This window comes from Mugil cephalus, chromosome 7 (genome assembly GCF_022458985.1).
Source record: "Mugil cephalus isolate CIBA_MC_2020 chromosome 7, CIBA_Mcephalus_1.1, whole genome shotgun sequence".
Classification (NCBI taxonomy): Eukaryota; Metazoa; Chordata; class Actinopteri; order Mugiliformes; family Mugilidae; genus Mugil; species Mugil cephalus.
In genome coordinates, this window is record NC_061776.1 from 11,202,373 (window position 1) to 11,221,117 (window position 18,745).

Below are 18,745 nucleotides of genomic sequence, written 5' to 3' on the forward strand. Positions count from 1 at the left end.
TTTATCAATTGTTTTTCATGGAGTTGATGGGGGTCAGCGTGGGGTAAGCAGACCTAGGGGAAGGCACAATATGGCTGGGAAGGGCACTTTCATTTGCAAAGTGAAATGTTTTTTTGACCATTGTGTATCAGCCTCGCATTAACAATGTAATGGGAGAGGGGCAGGGAGCTTCGCTAGTCATGTCTGGTCAACTGGTTTCGCTTGTTAAAATTCTCACTTTAAGTTTCTCTGGTGAAAACCTTTAATGCAAATTTTCCTTCGGGGTTCAATTACAAGGGCCGAGAAAGCCTTGTGTTTGTGTGAAGTATGCTAATGGCCATTTGGTTTAGTGGTCCATGCTAACAGCCATTGACCTCTTCAGCCCCCAGCAGGGACGACATAAAACATTTAAGCTCCTTATGGGCTCTTCATGCTCCACAACTTCTTCTGATGAGATCATTTAGCTTACCTATACAGGAAAGGAATTGTTTATTTATAGTTTAATAAGTGACTTCATGTTTTATTTTTCTGTCACACCCATTTTCTGAATTCCTCTTCTTTTTTTTTTCCCTCCTCAGGCAGTGGATCACGACATAGAAATCTTCGGTAACCATCATGCACGTGTCTAACTGCCAGCAGATTTGTGTCATTTGAAAAGACGTGAGGAAGAAAAAGAGACTCGGAGGAATACAGTAACTCGGTCAGCAGACAGAAACGACGTAATCCAGTGTTTAAAAATGGCCAGCACCCAGACCAGTTTGAAAACCGCTTTCAAGGACTTGAACTCATTCAAGGGCAACATGAAGCGGCTTTATAGGGAGAGACTCGAAGACGCGCCGATTAAGAAACGGGTGATGGCAGAGATCCACCTGAAGCGGCGCAGCCTGGATTCCTTCCCCAAAACTCCCAAGGTGAAGAGGGAGCACATCGAGGATCTGTGCCACGACTCTGACATGGATGTGGAGGGCCGAGCGGAGCTGCACGTGGTGGGCTCTGCTAAGGCCCTGGACCTGAGCCCCGGGCTTAAACACACACTGGCCCAGTTCACCCTCAGCAGCCAGAGCTCCCTCGGGGGCCCAGCTGCCTTCTCGGCCCGCACAGGCCTCGAGCCTTCCCCCGCTGGCATGCCCCCCCTGCCCTCCCCTCCCGTTTTGGGAGGGGGCCCTCTGCTGGTGCCCTGCGACAGCTCCACTGAACTCACCCACTCGCTGCTGGAAGGGGAGTCCATCTCCTGCTTCGTCGTTGGGGGTGAGAAGCGACTCTGCCTCCCCCAGGTGCTCAACTCCGTGCTCCGTGACTTCTCTCTGCAGCAGATCAACACCGTGTGCGACGAGCTCTACGTCTACTGCTCGCGCTGCGACGCCGAGCAGCTGCACATCCTCAAGGTCCTGGGCATTCTGCCGTTCAACGCACCTTCCTGTGGCCTCATTACACTGACGGATGCGCAGCGGCTGTGCAATGCTCTGCTGCGTCCCGGGGCGGCCTTGCCTGCCGACCCCAGCGGTAAGCTGTCGGCCCACGGCCTGCTCAAGGAGAGCGAAGCCAGCTTCCAGGTGGAGCACCAGTGTTTGGGGAAATGCCAGGGTCTCTTTGTGCCCCAATTCTACACCCAACCCGAGGCGCCCTGCATCCAGTGTGTCGAGTGCCAGTTGCTCTTTTCGCCACAGAAGTTCGTCATGCATTCGCACAAGTCGCCCGATAAGAGAACCTGCCACTGGGGTTTTGACTCAGCCAAGTGGCCCTGCTACCTGCAGCTCGCCAGGAAGTATCAGGGGACCCCCGAGGAGCCCAAGCTCAAGCAGATGCTGGACGAGGTCAAAGAGAAGTTCCACTACCAGCTCAAGAGGTCGCTAGACAAAGTAAGTCCACTTCCGAATGACACCTGTATCAGCTGTGGCTTTGCCCTAAAATGCTGCAAAAAGCCACTTTTCTTCACCATTCTTTGAATAAACGTGTTCAAACGTTTATTTAACCAGATAATAACAAATAGTACGTTTCAGTAAGTGGCTGTCTCGTTGCCAGTTGACACGTCTTCTCTTCTGTGTTGCTCCTTTCCCGTGTTTTGCATACGCAGCAGGTTTTGGATAGACTACTTTACGCCTGTTGTTTTCTTAAACCTGCGCTGACCTAGTGGGTGTATCTGAGGCCTGGGACAGGTGGTGACATCTGCCTGACCAGGTCTGATCAGATGAGGCGAGGCCAGCTGGCCACAGCTGAAGGGGAAGTGCATCATTTGTCCCCTCAGGTCACACGGAGGTCAGTGGGAATGTCACTGGACAAAAGGCCAATATAGGAGGCTCAGGAAGAGACACTAAAACTCTGGTTGGAATTACATGTCAGCAGTTGTGTTTTTTTACGCCTTTTAACTAACAACTAATATTTTTTTTTTTATATTTCCCTGGGTAACTGGAATTTGTCTCATGCTGTCCAAAATTCATGACATGTTGGACTGGTTGGATTTACGAATCCTGCAAAGAGTTTCTTAGTACCTTGGACAAAATACAGGCGCTGCTTGAAATCAGAAAATGTCTAGATGTAGTAGAAGTCAAGGCTCCACGAATGGAACATTGTGTTAGTGACCCTTTTTACCTCCAGGCAAGTCTGAAATTGAAATTGCTTCACTGCTTTACTACTAGTTATCTCTGAAGGCCAGAATGCTGCAGTTTTCTAAAGAGGATGGTTTTGCTGATTCTTTTTATTATTCCTACGTGGAGGAAAAAAAAAATCATGTCAATGCAATATCGAAGCCAGAAGGGCAGCGAGCCTATTGAAAAGTCAGCATTCAGAGGGTGAAAAGCTCTAGAACCGGTTTATGTCTCATGACCTCCCTCTGACCACAGTGAACCGCCCTCTTTGTATTGTGTTGTGGGTGAAGGTGGGGTTGTGTTTTTGTCTGCTCGGTGTAGTTTGTTCACACACACAGATCCACAAGTGCAGATAATATAGAAAGCTGCAGAAAAAGGAAACCTCTGCTGTTGATATTGATTTATTTGATCAAAACAAGGGAGCTGGCTACATGTCTGCACAGGTGTGAGAGTGTACATTTCTAAGACACACACACACGCAGAGTATACAAACTGTTTATGTAAGATAGGAAAATTATTTCCCCTTTCCTGTCTGCACAACTTGCTGTGTGAATGTACCGGAAATACCGTCTGGTGTCTAGTCTGGCGTCCTGACCACATTCCCGTCCCGCCTCTTCCCAACTGTCCTCCTCTTCTTCCTCTGCCTCGGTTTAAGGTATGCGTCTTGGAAGACGCAGACATTCTTTTCTCAAAGACATAGACATTTTAATACACTACAGGAGACGCACAAAGCACACAGCAGCGTGTGCAGACCACAGACACGCACACACACGCGCGCGTGCGTATGAAAATATATGTAAAGTCAACGTGGATGAGACACCTCCAGTCTATGTTTTCATGTGTGATGCATTGCCTGTCTGTTTGCGTAATGAGCAGCTAACCGGAGGCCTGTGTGACACATCTTCTTCTCTCTCCTGTCTCACACTTTGCCAGGCTCTCTGGAGCCTCTGTCTCACTGCAGTTTCAGGTGCTCTTTTCTCTTCGTGGTGTGATTTCTCAGTCGCAGTTTTCTTTCCGTTCTGTAGTTTTCTTTTTAATTTTCGGTGGAAGTGACTGGATCTTACCTTGTTCTGCTATTTGCGAGGCCGCGACTCTGGTGGAAAGTGTTGTCAAATCCATTGCGACAGACAAATTTCACACGGGAGCTCGGCTTGTGTAGACACACACACACACAAAGTCACCAAATTCCTGGAAAGATAACTGCATGGGAGACTAAAGGAAGCAGGTGATTTTGGCATTAAAAACGGGATGAGTGGCGGATGTGTGAGTGTGTGAAAGGTCAGCGGCCAGAGAACACTGTGACCTTGCAGTGTCCTGCTTCACTCAGTCAGGACGCAGTAGTTCCCCCTTCGAGCCCAACCACTCTCTGTTTGTGCATTTGTGTAATGAAAGTGTGTGTTTGACAGAACAGGAAGTGAGGCAGACGGACATGTCTCTCACCCTGAACATCCTCCAGACTCTCAGTGTCCAGCCGCCTCCACTGCACTGCCTGTGTGACTCATACTTTCCACATCCCAGTGGATGTTAGTGGAAGGCCGGCCAGGCAGCTTATAGTCACACATGCTTTTTAGAAAGATGGCTCGCCTCAGTTTGTTGGTCTAACCCGGAACGCAGACCGCTTTCCCAATGGCTCTTATTTACACACAGTGTCAATGTGCACATTTACAAGCCGTTCATAGTTTTTTCCCGAGAGCTCTGGGACCCCCTAGAAGAGAAGAGACACAAACAAGGAGAGCCTTCTGGAAGTTTTTTTCCCCACTTACTCCAATGGCTTCGAGTCCCATATCCTGTTCAGAGAGTGTTTGGTTTGAGAAGGCGCAGTTAAAAACTCCAGGACTAGTTGCTCTCCATAAACGGCGCTTTGTGGCTGGAGGCACTGCTGCCCTGTCTATTGATCCCTGCTGTGTAAATACAGTTTGCTAGACAGACGCCACCAACAGACAGCAACACGCCGAAAACCTTATCACAAGATTTACTTTAGCGTTCGGCAGACAATGAGTTCATTTTGCCTTCAGGGGTTGATACAGACACTTGTACTTTAGACTGAGACATCGCGTGTCGTCATATTTTTTTAGTAGGTGATTTATTTTTTCCCGACGAGACGGGAAATGACAGCAATTTAGATATCATGATCACCCCCGCCGACTTGTGAAATCACATTACATGTCATCAGAGGGGGTTAGCAACAGTGAATTACAAAACATCTCAATGAAAAAAATCCCCTGTTATTCTGAACAGTTTGTCCTGTAGTGCTTAAAGATACAGGGGTACGCATGTTTTGAATTTAAAACACAGATCACTAAGGACCTCTCTCGAATTATTGGTTTCATGTAAAATTCATAAATGTGTCTTCAAGTATACGTGCACGTACATGTTTGAAACTGTTGTCTCAAACTGAGAGAGGCGATATTTTAGGCATGTTTCTGAACCCAGGCAAACACAGCCCTGACTTTGTGAACATAGCAGCATGTTGCTTATTTGCCTCATCCTTGTTTGTGGCGTTGATCTGGCCCAGAGTCAGAAGTGTCAGACGGAGAGAACAGCCTTCCTCTGTCTGTCTCCCTGGCCAGGCTGACACAGTGGCTGCGGCACAGACGGCAGACAGCTGCATCTCTCTGGCTTCCTCTATTTGCTATTTGGAAACCAATGACTTCATTACCACAGACCAGTGCAGCTGCGCTCTCTGGCTGTCTCCTGCTCTGTCTGCTCTGTCTGTCCGTCTGCTTGTCAGTCATTCTTTCGGGCTGTATCTAATTGGATTTTGCTGGCGTGCTAATCACTCTCTGTGCTTCTGCCTTTGCTGTTTCCTCCACTTGCCTCTACTTCTCCCTCTCTATTTTGTTTCTATCGTCCTCAATCATCCCACGTCTCTTGGGTTCCTGTATTCACACATTTGACTTGTGATCTTCTGCTGTTGCTGCGTGCGTCTATAGGCGTTCAATGCCCACCCCAGGCCCCAAACAGTGAACAGTAACGAAGTAAGCATTCAAATGACCCAATAAGTCAATCGTTACATAAGCAATAAGACCACTTGTGCGCGTCTGCGAGGCAGATGAGAGGAAAGGCCAGCGGGTATTGATTGGGTCTTCGACCTTGATGGATGTGGCGAGCTGCTGGGTGACACGAACGCTGAATAGAGAAGGAGACAGGCGCGAGAGAAAGAGGAAACAGAAGAAGAGTGAAACGAGGAGATCGGTTACAAGGGCCACAGCCGATGTTACATAAGTTCCTGTCTGTGTTCAAACATAACTCTCCGAAAGTTAACCTTAACTCTACTTGCGCTGTCTCCTGCTTTCATTTTTGTCTGCCCAGACGAGCTCAAGTAGAGTCGGGCAGACACAAACACGGTGTCTGTGGTCAGAAAAGTCCCCCAAGGAGGCACTTGGGCAAATGAGGAAAGGGTGGAGAAGAGAAGTAAATAGCATGAGTCTGAAAGGAGAAAGATGACAGGGTAAGGTCAGTGTGGAGGGGGTCTGGATGTTGTTTCAGCCACAAACTGCTCCACACGTTGGTCGCCTTCCATGAAACAGGCCTTGTCCATAGCCATTAGGTTGTGACAGGGGGGCTTGGGCCCCAGCTCTTTCCCCCCCGAGTTGAAAATTAACCTCCCCAAGACCTGAGCTGAACCACAAACCTAGCCTGTAGCAGCCCTCTTGATTGGCCAATCACATGCCTGCTAGGTCACATTTCCCCGGCTAACACTCGTTTATTTGCCCCCCCCCCCCCCCCCCCTTCCTCAAACCAAGGCACCCATACACATATTTCTATGTCTGTTTGTGCATTTTCCATAGAACAATTATCCACTTATACTGAATACACAGCCACGTCTTTGAACGCTGGCCCGGAGTAACCTACAGACTATCGTAGCGGCACATAGTTTGGTGTGGGAGACTGTTCGTGTTCCCAGTTCACAACAAGCCATGCCTTGGGCAGTGTGCGCTGCCTGTTGTAAAAGGCTAAAAGGGGCCCCACAAGGTAGGAGGGGCTGAGCTGAGGGGCCTCTGGTATGTCACCATCAGGTCAGTGCCAGTATCACAGCTCCATAACAGCAACGCAGTTCACTGGAGGAACGCCAAAGTCATTATTTCTCTGTCTTTGTCTTAAATAGATAACAATCCTCACAAGTTTTAAGTTTCACACGGCCAGAGGCCCCAGCTCCAGTTCGTTTTACCGCTTAGATCAGTCCGGCTGCAGCTCACAACCTATCTTCTCTGCTACGTTAACAAAAAAAAAAAAGAAAAAGAAAGAAACGTATCATTGCTCGAGCGGTGAGAATTTCCCACCACAGCTGCACCTTGTTATTTCTGACAGTTTCCTTGTTTGGGTTCTTTTCTCACCTCACCACCAGAAGAAGAGGTTAATGTGCTGCTATGGGACTGATGTGATATAACCACAGGAGCACAGATAGTCCTGTCCAGATACAGTGGAGCCTCAGCCACGTCTGCCAACAGCCTCCTAGACTAAACAAATTGCCTAAGTCCCTCCCAGCTAAATGTCCTGCGGACTTTAAAAAGGTCCTGGAGGCTGACGGCGTGTTTGCATGTTCACTACGCTCAGACTCACCACCCCCTCGGGACGTCAAACCAGTTTGTTGCTCGCGAGGAAGACGCGAGTGGGAAAAGTGAAAGAGAGGGGTATATAATGGTCTACGAGTTCAAACAAGACTGAGTGAAGAGAAAATTGCTCGGATTGTAACACGTCTGACTCGCTTGCCTGGGCTGTTTTTTCGTGAGAGCAGAATAATGAGGAGGCTTGGTATTAATTAATCGACGTGTTGATGAGAAGATTAACCGTCCAGTGTCTGGTCTCCATGGGAGACAGTCGGACGAGCAGGTTGTGTGTGTGTGTGTGTGTGTGTGTGTGTGTGTGTGTGTGTGTGTGTGTGTTTGGGGGAAGGGTATAGTGGGAGGTATACTGTAAAGGAGCTGTGGGACACTGCCAGCCTGTGCATGTTGTGCGCGAGCGTACAGAGAGAGATCGCGTTTGCATTTGAAAGACTCCTTCTGTGCCGCCTTCCCGGTGGGAACGGTGATTAATGAAGATATAAATGGAGAAACCCAGAGACAGCGCTTTCCATAGGAGCACCGTATACACACAGCGGACTCACACACACACACACACACACACATCATATAGGCACTTAAACTCCCTCTCTCATATTTTCTCCCACAGCCCCAGTGTCCCAGACAAGGAGATAAACACAGGATATCAAAGGCGTGTCATGAGTCCCACTGGGCCGCCACCCGGCACATCCACAACACATTAAGCCCAGTCACTACACTGATCAATTATGCATGTTGCAAACACGGGGAAAAATCAGGGGAAAATAGTCAGCCCTTACTATTAGACGAATCCCCATCTCTACGCTTTTCTAGTAATTTGTTCGTCTGTTTGGTAATGGCTCGTCATTTCCATATGGAAGCGATTCTGCTTCTGCCCTTTGATTTGTTGCGTGTTCCTTTGTCAAACGGCCACACACGCTCAACTGCGCACGGAGTTAAGTGCCGCCGTGCCTATGACTAGTCCGGACCTGCACATTAAATGGAAAAAAAACGTCTGCACCGATGCAAACCGGCTAAACTTGGATAGGCGATCACTTGCCCTGTCAGTCCTCTATTTTTCAGTCTCACCTTTGCCCCACTAACATCAAACAACCTCCGACTGTTTCTTTCCCTTCCACTGCTGGCAGCCTCTATACCCTGTAAATCCTTATCTCACCAGGAGTCTGAGAGTGATGTTGCTCAGGGCAAGGTTGTAAAGTTAGCAATTGGGAAATGGGCCGCACCGCCGAGGCTGAAACAAGTGACATTTTGTGCTTTGCCCAGTCATCCGTCTTTCTGTGTGTGTGTGTGCGCCTTTGCCAAATGTGTTTATCTCACCGTTATTCCCACCTGCAGTGATGCCGCTCATGGGAGTCATCCGTCTCCCTAATATTTCTTAAGGCAGAGACACACATGCAAACGCGCTGTCTTCTTTGCCTCATATCCCTCAGGGAGTGAAACCAGCTCATCTAGATTCTGTAAATAGAGGACTCCTGGATCTGGATTTCCCTCTGGATCCTCGACAGCCCCACTGCAGCGCTTCACAGCATAAACTAAGTAGTAGGCACTCCGCAAGGTCATTGACCTTCAGATGCAATTCATTACTGAACAACTTTCATAAAATATATGACGTGTTTTTTTTTTTTTTATTTGAGTATACTTCAGCTATGGAGGACTAATTAAAGGGTTGTATGTGCTGAAAGTGGCGACTGCACTTCAGCATCCTTGCGTGCGAGCTACCAGACAAGTCTCTCCTCAGCCATCCCCAAGCAACAAAGTGGTGTGTGTGTGCGTGCGTGTGTGTGCGGCTCTTGTTGAGCATGTGGCACTTCTTCTCTGCGTGTCCAGCTCTTTTCTTTTTCTGGCTTCAGCTACTGCTCTCATGTTAAAGCGGCCTTGCTGCTGGGGGAGACTTGGCCCTCACGGAGTCTTATTGCCCTTGACTTTATCCTTTTGAAAAGTGCAGCACTGCCTTGTGGTTTACAGTCTGGGTACAGTTTAACTAGTTCCTATGACAGGCCCTCCTCGCTATGCCAGACATTTTCTTTGTCATCACTTTCAAAATGTCTTGGCTGGAACACATCCTGATTCCTGATGAGGCCATATGTAAAGTAGATCTTCGTAAGAGTGACTCACGTAGAAGGAAGAGCTCTAGCCTTCGGTCTAATGATGGTTCATTTTGGCGAGGATGCTTTTCGTTCTGTCTCATTTCAACCAGGAAAAGGAAACTTGAAATTGTCAAATCTTTTTCTGAAAAAATTTAGATTTTATCCTTGTGTCATCAGAGGAGGATTGACGGGAAAGGCCGGCGTAAACGATGACATCCCCTTATTAGAGAGAGGACATGCAGAAATTCACACAGTAGCACGGGACGCAGATGACACAGTCCAGTGATTAAAGGACAGCAGAGGGTCAAACACACCCAGACAGACACACACATACACAAACAAAACCGCTGCCAGCCACTTCCTCCCCCTCGCCACGCCACCCCTGTCCTGCAGCGTGAGTCACGGTGCTCCATCCGTGCTGCGGTCTGATCTCCACTCATCAGCGTCACCGTGGAGCCAGGTCAAAGATTTATCACCGGCCTGGTCTCTCGCTCAGTCTGTTTGATCTACGTCCAGGTGCGTTCACTTAGAGCTCTGACTCAACCGTAATGAGATTTACCAAAGCCAAATGTCCTTTTTGTGGGCTGTTGACGAGCTCGCCTCAGACTCGTGTGTGTGTGTTAATGAAGGAAGTAGTCTGGTGATTAAGTTGGCTGTAGCTTCACCTGTCGTATAGACAGGTGAAGCTGATGCACCGATGTCAGCACAGAAAGGATGGAAATGAGTGACAGCCTCGGGGCCAAACGCTGGTGGATTTCTGTGTATGTAGGTCTCATCCAAAGTTTGGGGTTTTATTTCAATAATTCACGTTGTGCAAGATTAAAAGTAAATGAAACCAGTGAAATTTTCAGTCCGAGAGTCATTGCGAAAGCAGAGAGAGAGCGACCATCAGAGACTTGCTTTGAAAACCAGTGCTTGTGACAGTGAAAGAGACGGAGATGGAGGGAGAGTCATGGTAGTTGATGGATTTGCATTACAGGAGCTGTGTGTATGTGTGTGTGTGTGTGTTTGTGTGAAGGAGAGACAGTCAAGCCTGAGGGGCTAGGACTGCAAAGCCAAGCTGCCCGTGCAGAGAGGAGCACTAGAGGCTTCAAACAAGCTCCTGCATGTAATATGGATGAGACCGGAGCTCCCTGCAGAACAGTCAGAGGACCTAGGGCCTGTTTGGATTTAACTGTCTCTCTGTCCATGTGTCTGTGATAGATTTCACCCCGCGGGATGATTTGGCCAGGTGGAGGTTCCTCTTTGTAGTGCTGTGGCTGTATCATGGATCACCCTCCTTACCCTATCTCCCCCCCCCCCAAATCCTCGCCTCTTACCCTTCTCTTACCCTCCTCTGGCCTCATGGCAGACAGGGCCACCCAACCGAGCATTGACATATACTGCATTATTCCACAGTAAAACAGAGGAAGACATAAACAAACCACAGATCGATATATGGCCGCGTATACGGTCCAGTAACGCAGGGTCTTTCTCAGGGGCGGCTATTAAACCTCTCAATGAAACACCCCTCCGACATTCGGAGCACATTTCCTGTCTCCTTCCCACTAGTTTAGATTGTTTAGACTTGTTTCGGTTTCTGTTTTTCAACTGCAGACATTAGCCCGAAACTAGTCATGAACTGGTGAATTATGTTGAAATAATCGCTCTAAACGACGGCGCTTGTTGATGCAAGGTGTCTGTGAAGTATAATTAGCGGTTGAGTAGCTGTTTGAAGCAGGCTTCAACGTGCATTTTTATTGGACGTCGTGTAAATTATGGCAAAGAAAGAGGGTTGGGCAGTGTCTCCATTTTGTGTTTCTCTCTGCGTAGTGATAGCAGTGCATTGCTGGCTTGCTGACAGCCTCTCTCAGCTTTCAGTCTGCTTAGCAACGCTCGTCCTCTCTGCAGCTCTCTCACTCCCCTCTGTCTCCAAGCACTCTGATTTGTTTCATCCATTTGGGTTGTAAGCCAGGTTCCCTCAAATTGAAGGCCAGGCAGCTGTGTTTTGGTGGTGGTGGTGGCGGTAGGTCTGCACGTCTGCCCTTAATGCGGATCAATACCCTACCTCCAAACATGCATGCAGTGGTAGCAAGAGAATAGATTTACATTATCCCGCAAATAAAAATCACGCATGCACACACGCCACGCATGCATCCACTGACCCAAATGAAGCTCACATGACGAGTACAGTCATCCGCAGACAAGACGAGGGCCGACTGGCCTCATTCTCGGTTGATGCGTCCTCCCGGGAGCATGAAGTGTGCCTACTCATGTCTGTGTGCGTATGTGTTGCACGGCACTCTGCTTGTGGTTGACTACGTCACCCTCCTCCTTCATCGCTGTTTGATGGAGCCGTTGTTTGATGGGGGGTCTGTTTACTCTCGTGTGCGTCTACGCATCCCGGGCCTGGCTGACTCACATAGGTGAGCCACAACAGCTTTGGTAATTAACGATGCGGAGGGGCACTGGGGAAGGAAAGCGGAGCGCGCACACACCAACACACATTGAGCTGCTGGGATGGAGAGATAAATGTTCGGATAGTGTCGCCTTTTGAATGACAGGAAATATGTGCACATGTAGGACACTTATGACAGAGGCCTGGGATGTGTATCATTCATCTGATGTCGCCTCTCATGCCACCACAGTGTCACTTTAATATGAATCTGGTGAGAGTTTGTTGGAGTATAGCTGCGCGGAGGCCAATTAGATCACATTTAAGACATCACAGAGCCTACTCTGCATAATATGTCTGTCTCGTACACAGCTGAATCATATTTCCTCTCTCGTAACGATGTGTGATTATGGGTTAAAATTACATTATTTAGCAATACGCTTTGTCTGTTCAGGGCTATTAATCAAAGAGCTGCAGGCTGATGATTTGAAGCGTGACATAATTCAGCTGAATTTCCTGCCTCTGATGCAACGTCTGTAGGATGTCCAAGTACAGAATGTTTCATCGTTGGTGGTGCAATGGTGTCCGATGGAATCGCTGATCTATTTGTCATAAAGTCGTGTCAAATGTAAAGTGAAACTTACCACTGATTACTCAACTTTTGACCACCAAATTCTTTTTAATTTCATTTGTATTTGAGAGTTTATTTTGAGGTTATCAGTAGGTAAGTAGTTTGACTCATAAATTAAGCACAAATGAAAAAAAAAACATTCATCTTCTCAAAGTGTCAAAGTGGATATTTACTTATTTACTAAAAACAAGGAGTTTATTAAATTGGATATCTTTGGGATTTGTCACCGGCAAATTAATCAGTTTGAGCTATCCGACAACCTTAATATATACTGTTTTATAGATGGTGTATATGTGTGTGAGATGTGGGGTTGGGAATTAACTTAAGTCTGCGCGACTTCCCCGGCATATTCCAGTCAGACAATTTGTCCATTCATGAGGTAACATTATTACAACCCTCCATACACGCGGCTGTGAACATAGACTGGAAGCCGCCACCTGGGAGTTGACTGTGAAACACGAGAAGTGGAAGACTGCGAGAGGGAGATGAATAGAAAAATTGATCGGGGCGTCTTTCATGTGAAGGATCCCGGAGAAATACAGTTGCCGGTTTCCAAGTGAAACCCCCCTGTCTGCCATAAAGCTGCAGTAGGTGGACAGTAGATTGTGCGTTTATTAGGAGGGTAGATTCCTCACCGTCGCTTTTATAACTCGCTTCATTTTTTTTTTTTTTTTTTTTTTGCCGTAGACTCCCATTAACTGTTAATCCGCTGGGTCCCATTGGTCCAAGCTATCTGTGGATTGTAAAATGGCTGACTGGAAGTGCAGCTAAGGAGGAAGGAGCTCAACATGTCAGCAGGGAGGGGAGAGGCTGTGTGTGTGTGTGTTTGACGTGCATGTGACGGCTGTCTAGACAGAGTGCCCATGTGGCGCAAAAATGTACTCCAGGCCTGAAGCCAAGGCAAGTCGAGAACGAACCTGCCCTTATCTGCCTGCGTGTGTGTGTGTGTGTGTGTGAGACTAGTCTGCCTGATGCTTATCAGTGGCTTGTCTGGCTCGGGTTTTTGTGTTTGGAAACCGGGAGGAACAGGTGTGTGCGCGTCTGGGGGAAGGCACAGTCACATGTTGTCTCTCTCTCTCCTATTTGCCCTGGCTGTCTGCCTTTTTTCATTATTATTTCCCGTTTCCCTCTGTCACCTGTTTGTCTAACCGTCCACCTGTCAGACCTTTTCCTCGTCAGTGCCGTGCTTTGTTTTATTGTCGGCTTATCTGTTTACTCAAAGTCAGAAGCGAAAGGAAAGTTAGCCAAGCGGTATTCCTGCGGGCGCGGATGAATCGATGAATTCAGCCTCAAGTATTCTTCGTTAATCATAGACAAAAAAAAAAGAAAAAAAAGTGTTTTAGCCGCCCCACTTTGCTGCCTCCTTTCCTCGTGGGCTGTTATTGATTTGGCTGCTGAAGCAAAGTGTGGTTCCTGGTCCACGGATAAATGGCTTATTGGATTAAGACCTCTAAAGGCCTCCGGTGGCTGTGTGTAGGGGGGAGACCACCAGAGCACTGGGCCCCAGTAAAAACCAAAAGACAAGCAGAAAGTTGAGGCTTTTGAAAAGGATTCGCCACAAATTCTTTGGTAAAAAAAAAATGTAATTTAAGAAACAAACAAGCGTCTGAATCACACCTTAAGGCAGCCGAGACTCTTTGATATCTCGCTGTTGCTTGGTTCAACCAGGAAGTATCTGTGTCTCTGTATCTCTAGCTTGATCTTTGGCACAGACGACTGCAGCAGTACAGGATGTGGTCTAGAAACAGACAGGGTGTGACTGACTTGTCTCACTGAGCGTCTGAGCATGTGTGCTAGTTCGTTTCTCGCTCGCCGTCTGAAGCAGAATGAAAAGGCACCCAAACAAAGGCTGTTTACTTCCTCCTGTGAGACGAAAAAATGGAGAATAACCGGCACTATTCTGTCCTCCTTTGCTGCCTCCTGGTGTCCCCGGGAGGGCGGATGGGTGGTCCCTCAGATTCTGTGGTGCTCATCCTCGGGGGTTTGTTTGAGTTTTTTTAAATCTGGCCTCCGACACCAGGGTATCGAAAGACGTGTAGACCCACAAGAGTCAATGAGGGTACGACTCGATTTTAATGACGCGCACAAACACGCAGCTTTAAGATGAAAGGTCAGAACGAAACTTGCCACACTCTTTATTGTGCCCTAGATAAGGTTTGCGATTAGACTCGCCGAGCATAGTCTGTGTGTGTGATTCAAGTATGCGTTTTATATCCTGGGCAGGGTTTTACAGTTTTACCACATCAGTAGCCTTTTCTCTAAAGAGTCCTCACATGCCACCAGCTTAAGGAGGAGCGTTACAATCCTGCCGATAAACTCACGGCTAACGATTATTTGTATTATCCCGTAATTTGTCTACAAAATGGCGGCCGTTGGCGGTCGCCCGTAACCCAAGGTGAGGCTTTCTGTCGATAAATGAGCGGTGCTGTTTTACAGCCTGTTCTCAATCGTGTGATTCTCCAGCTCGCCGGGACAACAAGTTCAGGTTGAATTCACAGATCGCCCCGCTGAATGTGTTTCCTTTTCGATCCTCCATTTTTTAAAGTCTGTTTTATTATACATGCGTGGAGACAGCGCGTGTATTTATAGCCAAGAGTGGCTGTGTGTGTGTGTTTATACGCACTGAGACGGCAGTCATCTGGAGAGTCCACGTGACCATAGCGGAGGGACGGAGGGGAGGAGGAGACCTTGACCTTAGACTTGTTTGCCCTCTGTGTGGCCGTGAATGAGTCTGTGCTGATGGTGACGACGACGAGTCTCAGGTACATATAAATTACACCAAGATGAGACTAAAAAGAAAAGTAGACTCCGCTCGTTGTCTATTAGGATGAGCAGAGACTGGCAGGAGCTGAAAGAGACTCACTTATATACTCCGCCGTCTTCTGCTACAAAGAAACTGGATGGCTGTCAACTTATTTTCAAGTTGAAAGCCTCGAAACCAATCTCCATGAATGATATGGCGGTGCTTTGCCAGCGCAGCCAATTATGAAACCTCGCGCTCTGAGCAGAATTTAAACTAATGGCAAAGTGATGAAGCTTAAAATAACTTTTATTTCAGATTCCCATCTGACACGACAACGTCAACCTCCATTTCGGTTTTAAACTTAAAAAAAAAAAAAAACAGAAAAGAAGCAGGTCATGTTCCTGGTGTAAAGTGGATGTCAGTGGTTCGCTATAGGAGGCACGGATCCAGCTCACTGCAGAAACACGGGCTGAAGTGCATTTACACTCTTCCTGTGTTTACCAGACTGTGTATGGTAATGTACGGCCGCGGACGTCTGTGTAGTAGAGTGTCTCTTGTTATTGTTGGATTTAACAGCACTCAGGCTACACACACACTGACACACACACACACACACAAAACACTCTCTCTGCTCCATTAATGCGTCTGCTGTAGAAATGTCACGTGTGCTAATGGCCGGTGGACTAAACCGAGGCTCTGGAAATGGGTCATTGTAAAAGTTCACTTGGCTTTTTTTTACACGGTGCGTCTAGAACGGCGCGTTTCGTGTAGTGGTGGGGTGAGGTAGCTGCTGCTGGTGATTAGGAACAACGGGGCAGAGTTCATCCGAGCGAGCGTGTGGAATGCTAATCCACATTGTCATAAGGCGAGCTTCAGCCTGACAAAAGGTTGGAGACGTAGTGGGGGTTAGAGGCTGTTTGTGTGTATGTGTGTGTGTGTGTGTGTGTGTGTGTGTGTGTCGTTGAATCACCCCAGATAAGAGAGGTGCTTCATTATTGCAGATTAGGACCAAATAGCAGCGTGGTGTGTGTTAATAAAGCAAGGTGGGGAGTAGGAAGGTGGAGCAGACAAGACAGGAAAACAGCATTGAAACATTTGCACCCGCGCACATTCATTAAAGAAGAGAGACACAGAACAGAGGGAATAATGAGCAGGGGTGAGTGTGTGTGTATATATATATATATATATTTATTTATATATATATGTGTGTGTGTGGGGTGGGGGGGGGGTGTTAAGCTGTCAACTGTCAGGTAAGCAGAAATTACTGGAAGAGACGGGCGACCATTAGTGGAACACACACATGTATGTATGATGTGTGTGTGATCGATGTGTGGACGCACATGCACATACACCCATAAGCATTTTTTAACACCTTCTATTCTTCTATCTGTGTGAGGTCCTTCCTAGATCCTGGCTTATTTTCTTTCACCTAAACCAGGTCTTTAAACCGTGGGACGGCCCAATTTAAGACACTTATAAATACACTGACAAAGGTCTGACTGGTCGTCACAAATACAGATACACACAGTACTTTTACATGCACGCAAAAAAAAAAAAATAAAAATACTGCTTAATAATAATAATAAGAAATAGTTCTCCTTATCCGATTAACACACCCAAATAATTGGAAACTGATTTTCTCCGACGTGTATACACCTTAATTGGACTTTAACTGGACAACACGTGTGCGCATGCGCCACGACCGCTGCATTAGTGTATAACCCCGGAGCAAAAACCTCCAAGAAAGTCGGTCACAGAAGAACAAGGTAAACAGAGTCGGCAGAAGAGCCACACCATCTTATCTGCACCATAAGTAGCCACCATCTGGTTGTTGTTTGAAATGCCGCTCTACCACACTCTTGTTTATTATATGACATATTAGGTCAACCGGAAAAGGGGGTTGTATTAACCTGCTAAAAAGACTCATATCGCCACCTAATGTTCAGTTATTTGTTGTTTTTTTTTCCGTTGCATGTAAACTGGGACAAGGGCCGCATTCAGACAGTCAAATGTTCGAGCTATATCTCGATTGTACTGTGCACGGAAACGCACTGACAGATGCGGCTGCCTTTTAATGAGCTGTCAGTCGTCTTGGTAGCGGAGCATCTGCAGTCGTGGGGGTCGAGCAGATAAAAGACCCCCGCATGACCTGGTGTTAATGTCGGGTTGGCCCTGTGCTCCCTCCATGTGTGTGTGTGTGTTTATCTGACACATGAACAGCTGGGGGGGATTTGAGATTAGAGTAATTCTCCAACACACATATTCCCACATAAAGTGATAACCTTTACATTGGAATTAATCCAGACTCACCTCCACACAGCGCTGCAGTGCTTGTATTCTTGTTTCTGTCAATTCTCCTCCTACTTTTCTGCTCCTTCCTTTCTAGCTCTGCCCCGTACCACCACCACCATCATCTCCCTCCCCCTCCCTCCATCCTCCTCCTCCTCTCTGCTAGCCCCTCACTCCCTCCCTCCCTCCCTCCTTCCTTCCTTCCTTTCAGTGCTGCAGTGCTGCCTTCTGGAAAGAGGAAAAAAAAAAAAAAGGAAAAAATACCAACCACAAGCACTCGTGAACGGACGAGCCCCCTTCTGTATACGCACACAGAGACACACCTGGCTACGCATATGGCTCCAGCCTTTTAAATTTACATCTACGCGCTCGTTGGCCTGCATCCTTACAAATAAGGGACTGTCCCGCTACCTACAGCGAATTCACACACAAATCAGATGCACGGGATTTTGCACGGAATTTTGATCTTCGCTAAAGCAGATACCTACAAATATTGGGAGAATTTATAGTTTAGTCTGCTGAAACCGGAGACGATGGCCGCCACGGGTCTTAAAATTGCTTGTTTTGTCTGGACACGACAAAAACGTGAAAGATATTCAGATTAGAGAGGCAGACACAAGTGGATATTCGGCGTTTTATCGTTGCATTATCACATAATGAAAGTAAAACAAAACGCAAAAAGTATATCAAATCACAAACAATCTGGATGACCACGTCTCTACAGTTTGTTACCGTAACATCTGTATTTCATTCCTTATCTTGTCAGTAATTTGTGTTTATCTTGTGTGGTTGGATCCGGCTTCTTCCAGCTCCCGATTTTAAACGAATATCTTCTCTTTACACAACATTTTTAACTCAATATTACCAGAATATTTAGTGTTTTCTTGTTGAAATATAAAGATATTTTAGTTAGTAGTACATAGCTGATGAACGCGATTGCTAATATGATGATACGTGGCTAATGCCTGGTTGTCATAGTAATTTGCCGCTGTTGTTGTGAGGCTGCTTTGGCCTTCTAATTATGGCATTTCTTAGCGAACGCGGCGCAGAGAAAAATCCTTTAGTCCGGCCGATGAAAGGTCGTCTGTTTAGTATTCACTGTGTCTGACTGTGTGTGGATAAACGTTTATATGGCTTTAAGAGGCTAGTAAGTCAATTATTGATGCTTTCTACCTTTTCTGTCTCGCTTCTTTCTGCTCTGTGCTTTTGCAATTTTCTCGTCACTGAATTCTTCTGCTTCTGCATTCCCTCTCCGCCTTCTGCCGGTCGCTGCGTTGTGCTGTATAGCAAATTGCGACGCTAGAAATTCTCGTTCCTTTGGTGCCCATGCTACCCGTCGGTTCAGTTGAAGGTGTGTCGGTGTGTGTGTGTGTGTGTGTGTGTGTGGAGTCAGGCCCGTCTGTCACAGATAAGCATCAGCTCCCATCAGCCTGTGGCCTCTCGCTGAGCGTGTCACGGATTTGCTCAAAAACAACACAGACGCACAACTAGAGGC

At 47.2% G+C, this 18,745-nt stretch overlaps 1 protein-coding gene across 1 annotated transcript in view; it reads left to right on the forward strand.

Moving 5' to 3' along the window:
• The first annotated feature begins 557 nt into the window (after positions 1-557).
• skila (SKI-like proto-oncogene a) overlaps positions 558-18,745 on the forward strand; it is a 31,054-nt gene continuing 12,866 nt past the window's right edge. The window contains exon 1 of the mRNA XM_047588761.1: positions 558-1,838. Within this exon, the coding sequence (XP_047444717.1) occupies positions 717-1,838 (1,122 nt within the window). The 5' untranslated portion in view covers positions 558-716. The remainder of the gene's footprint in view (positions 1,839-18,745) is intronic.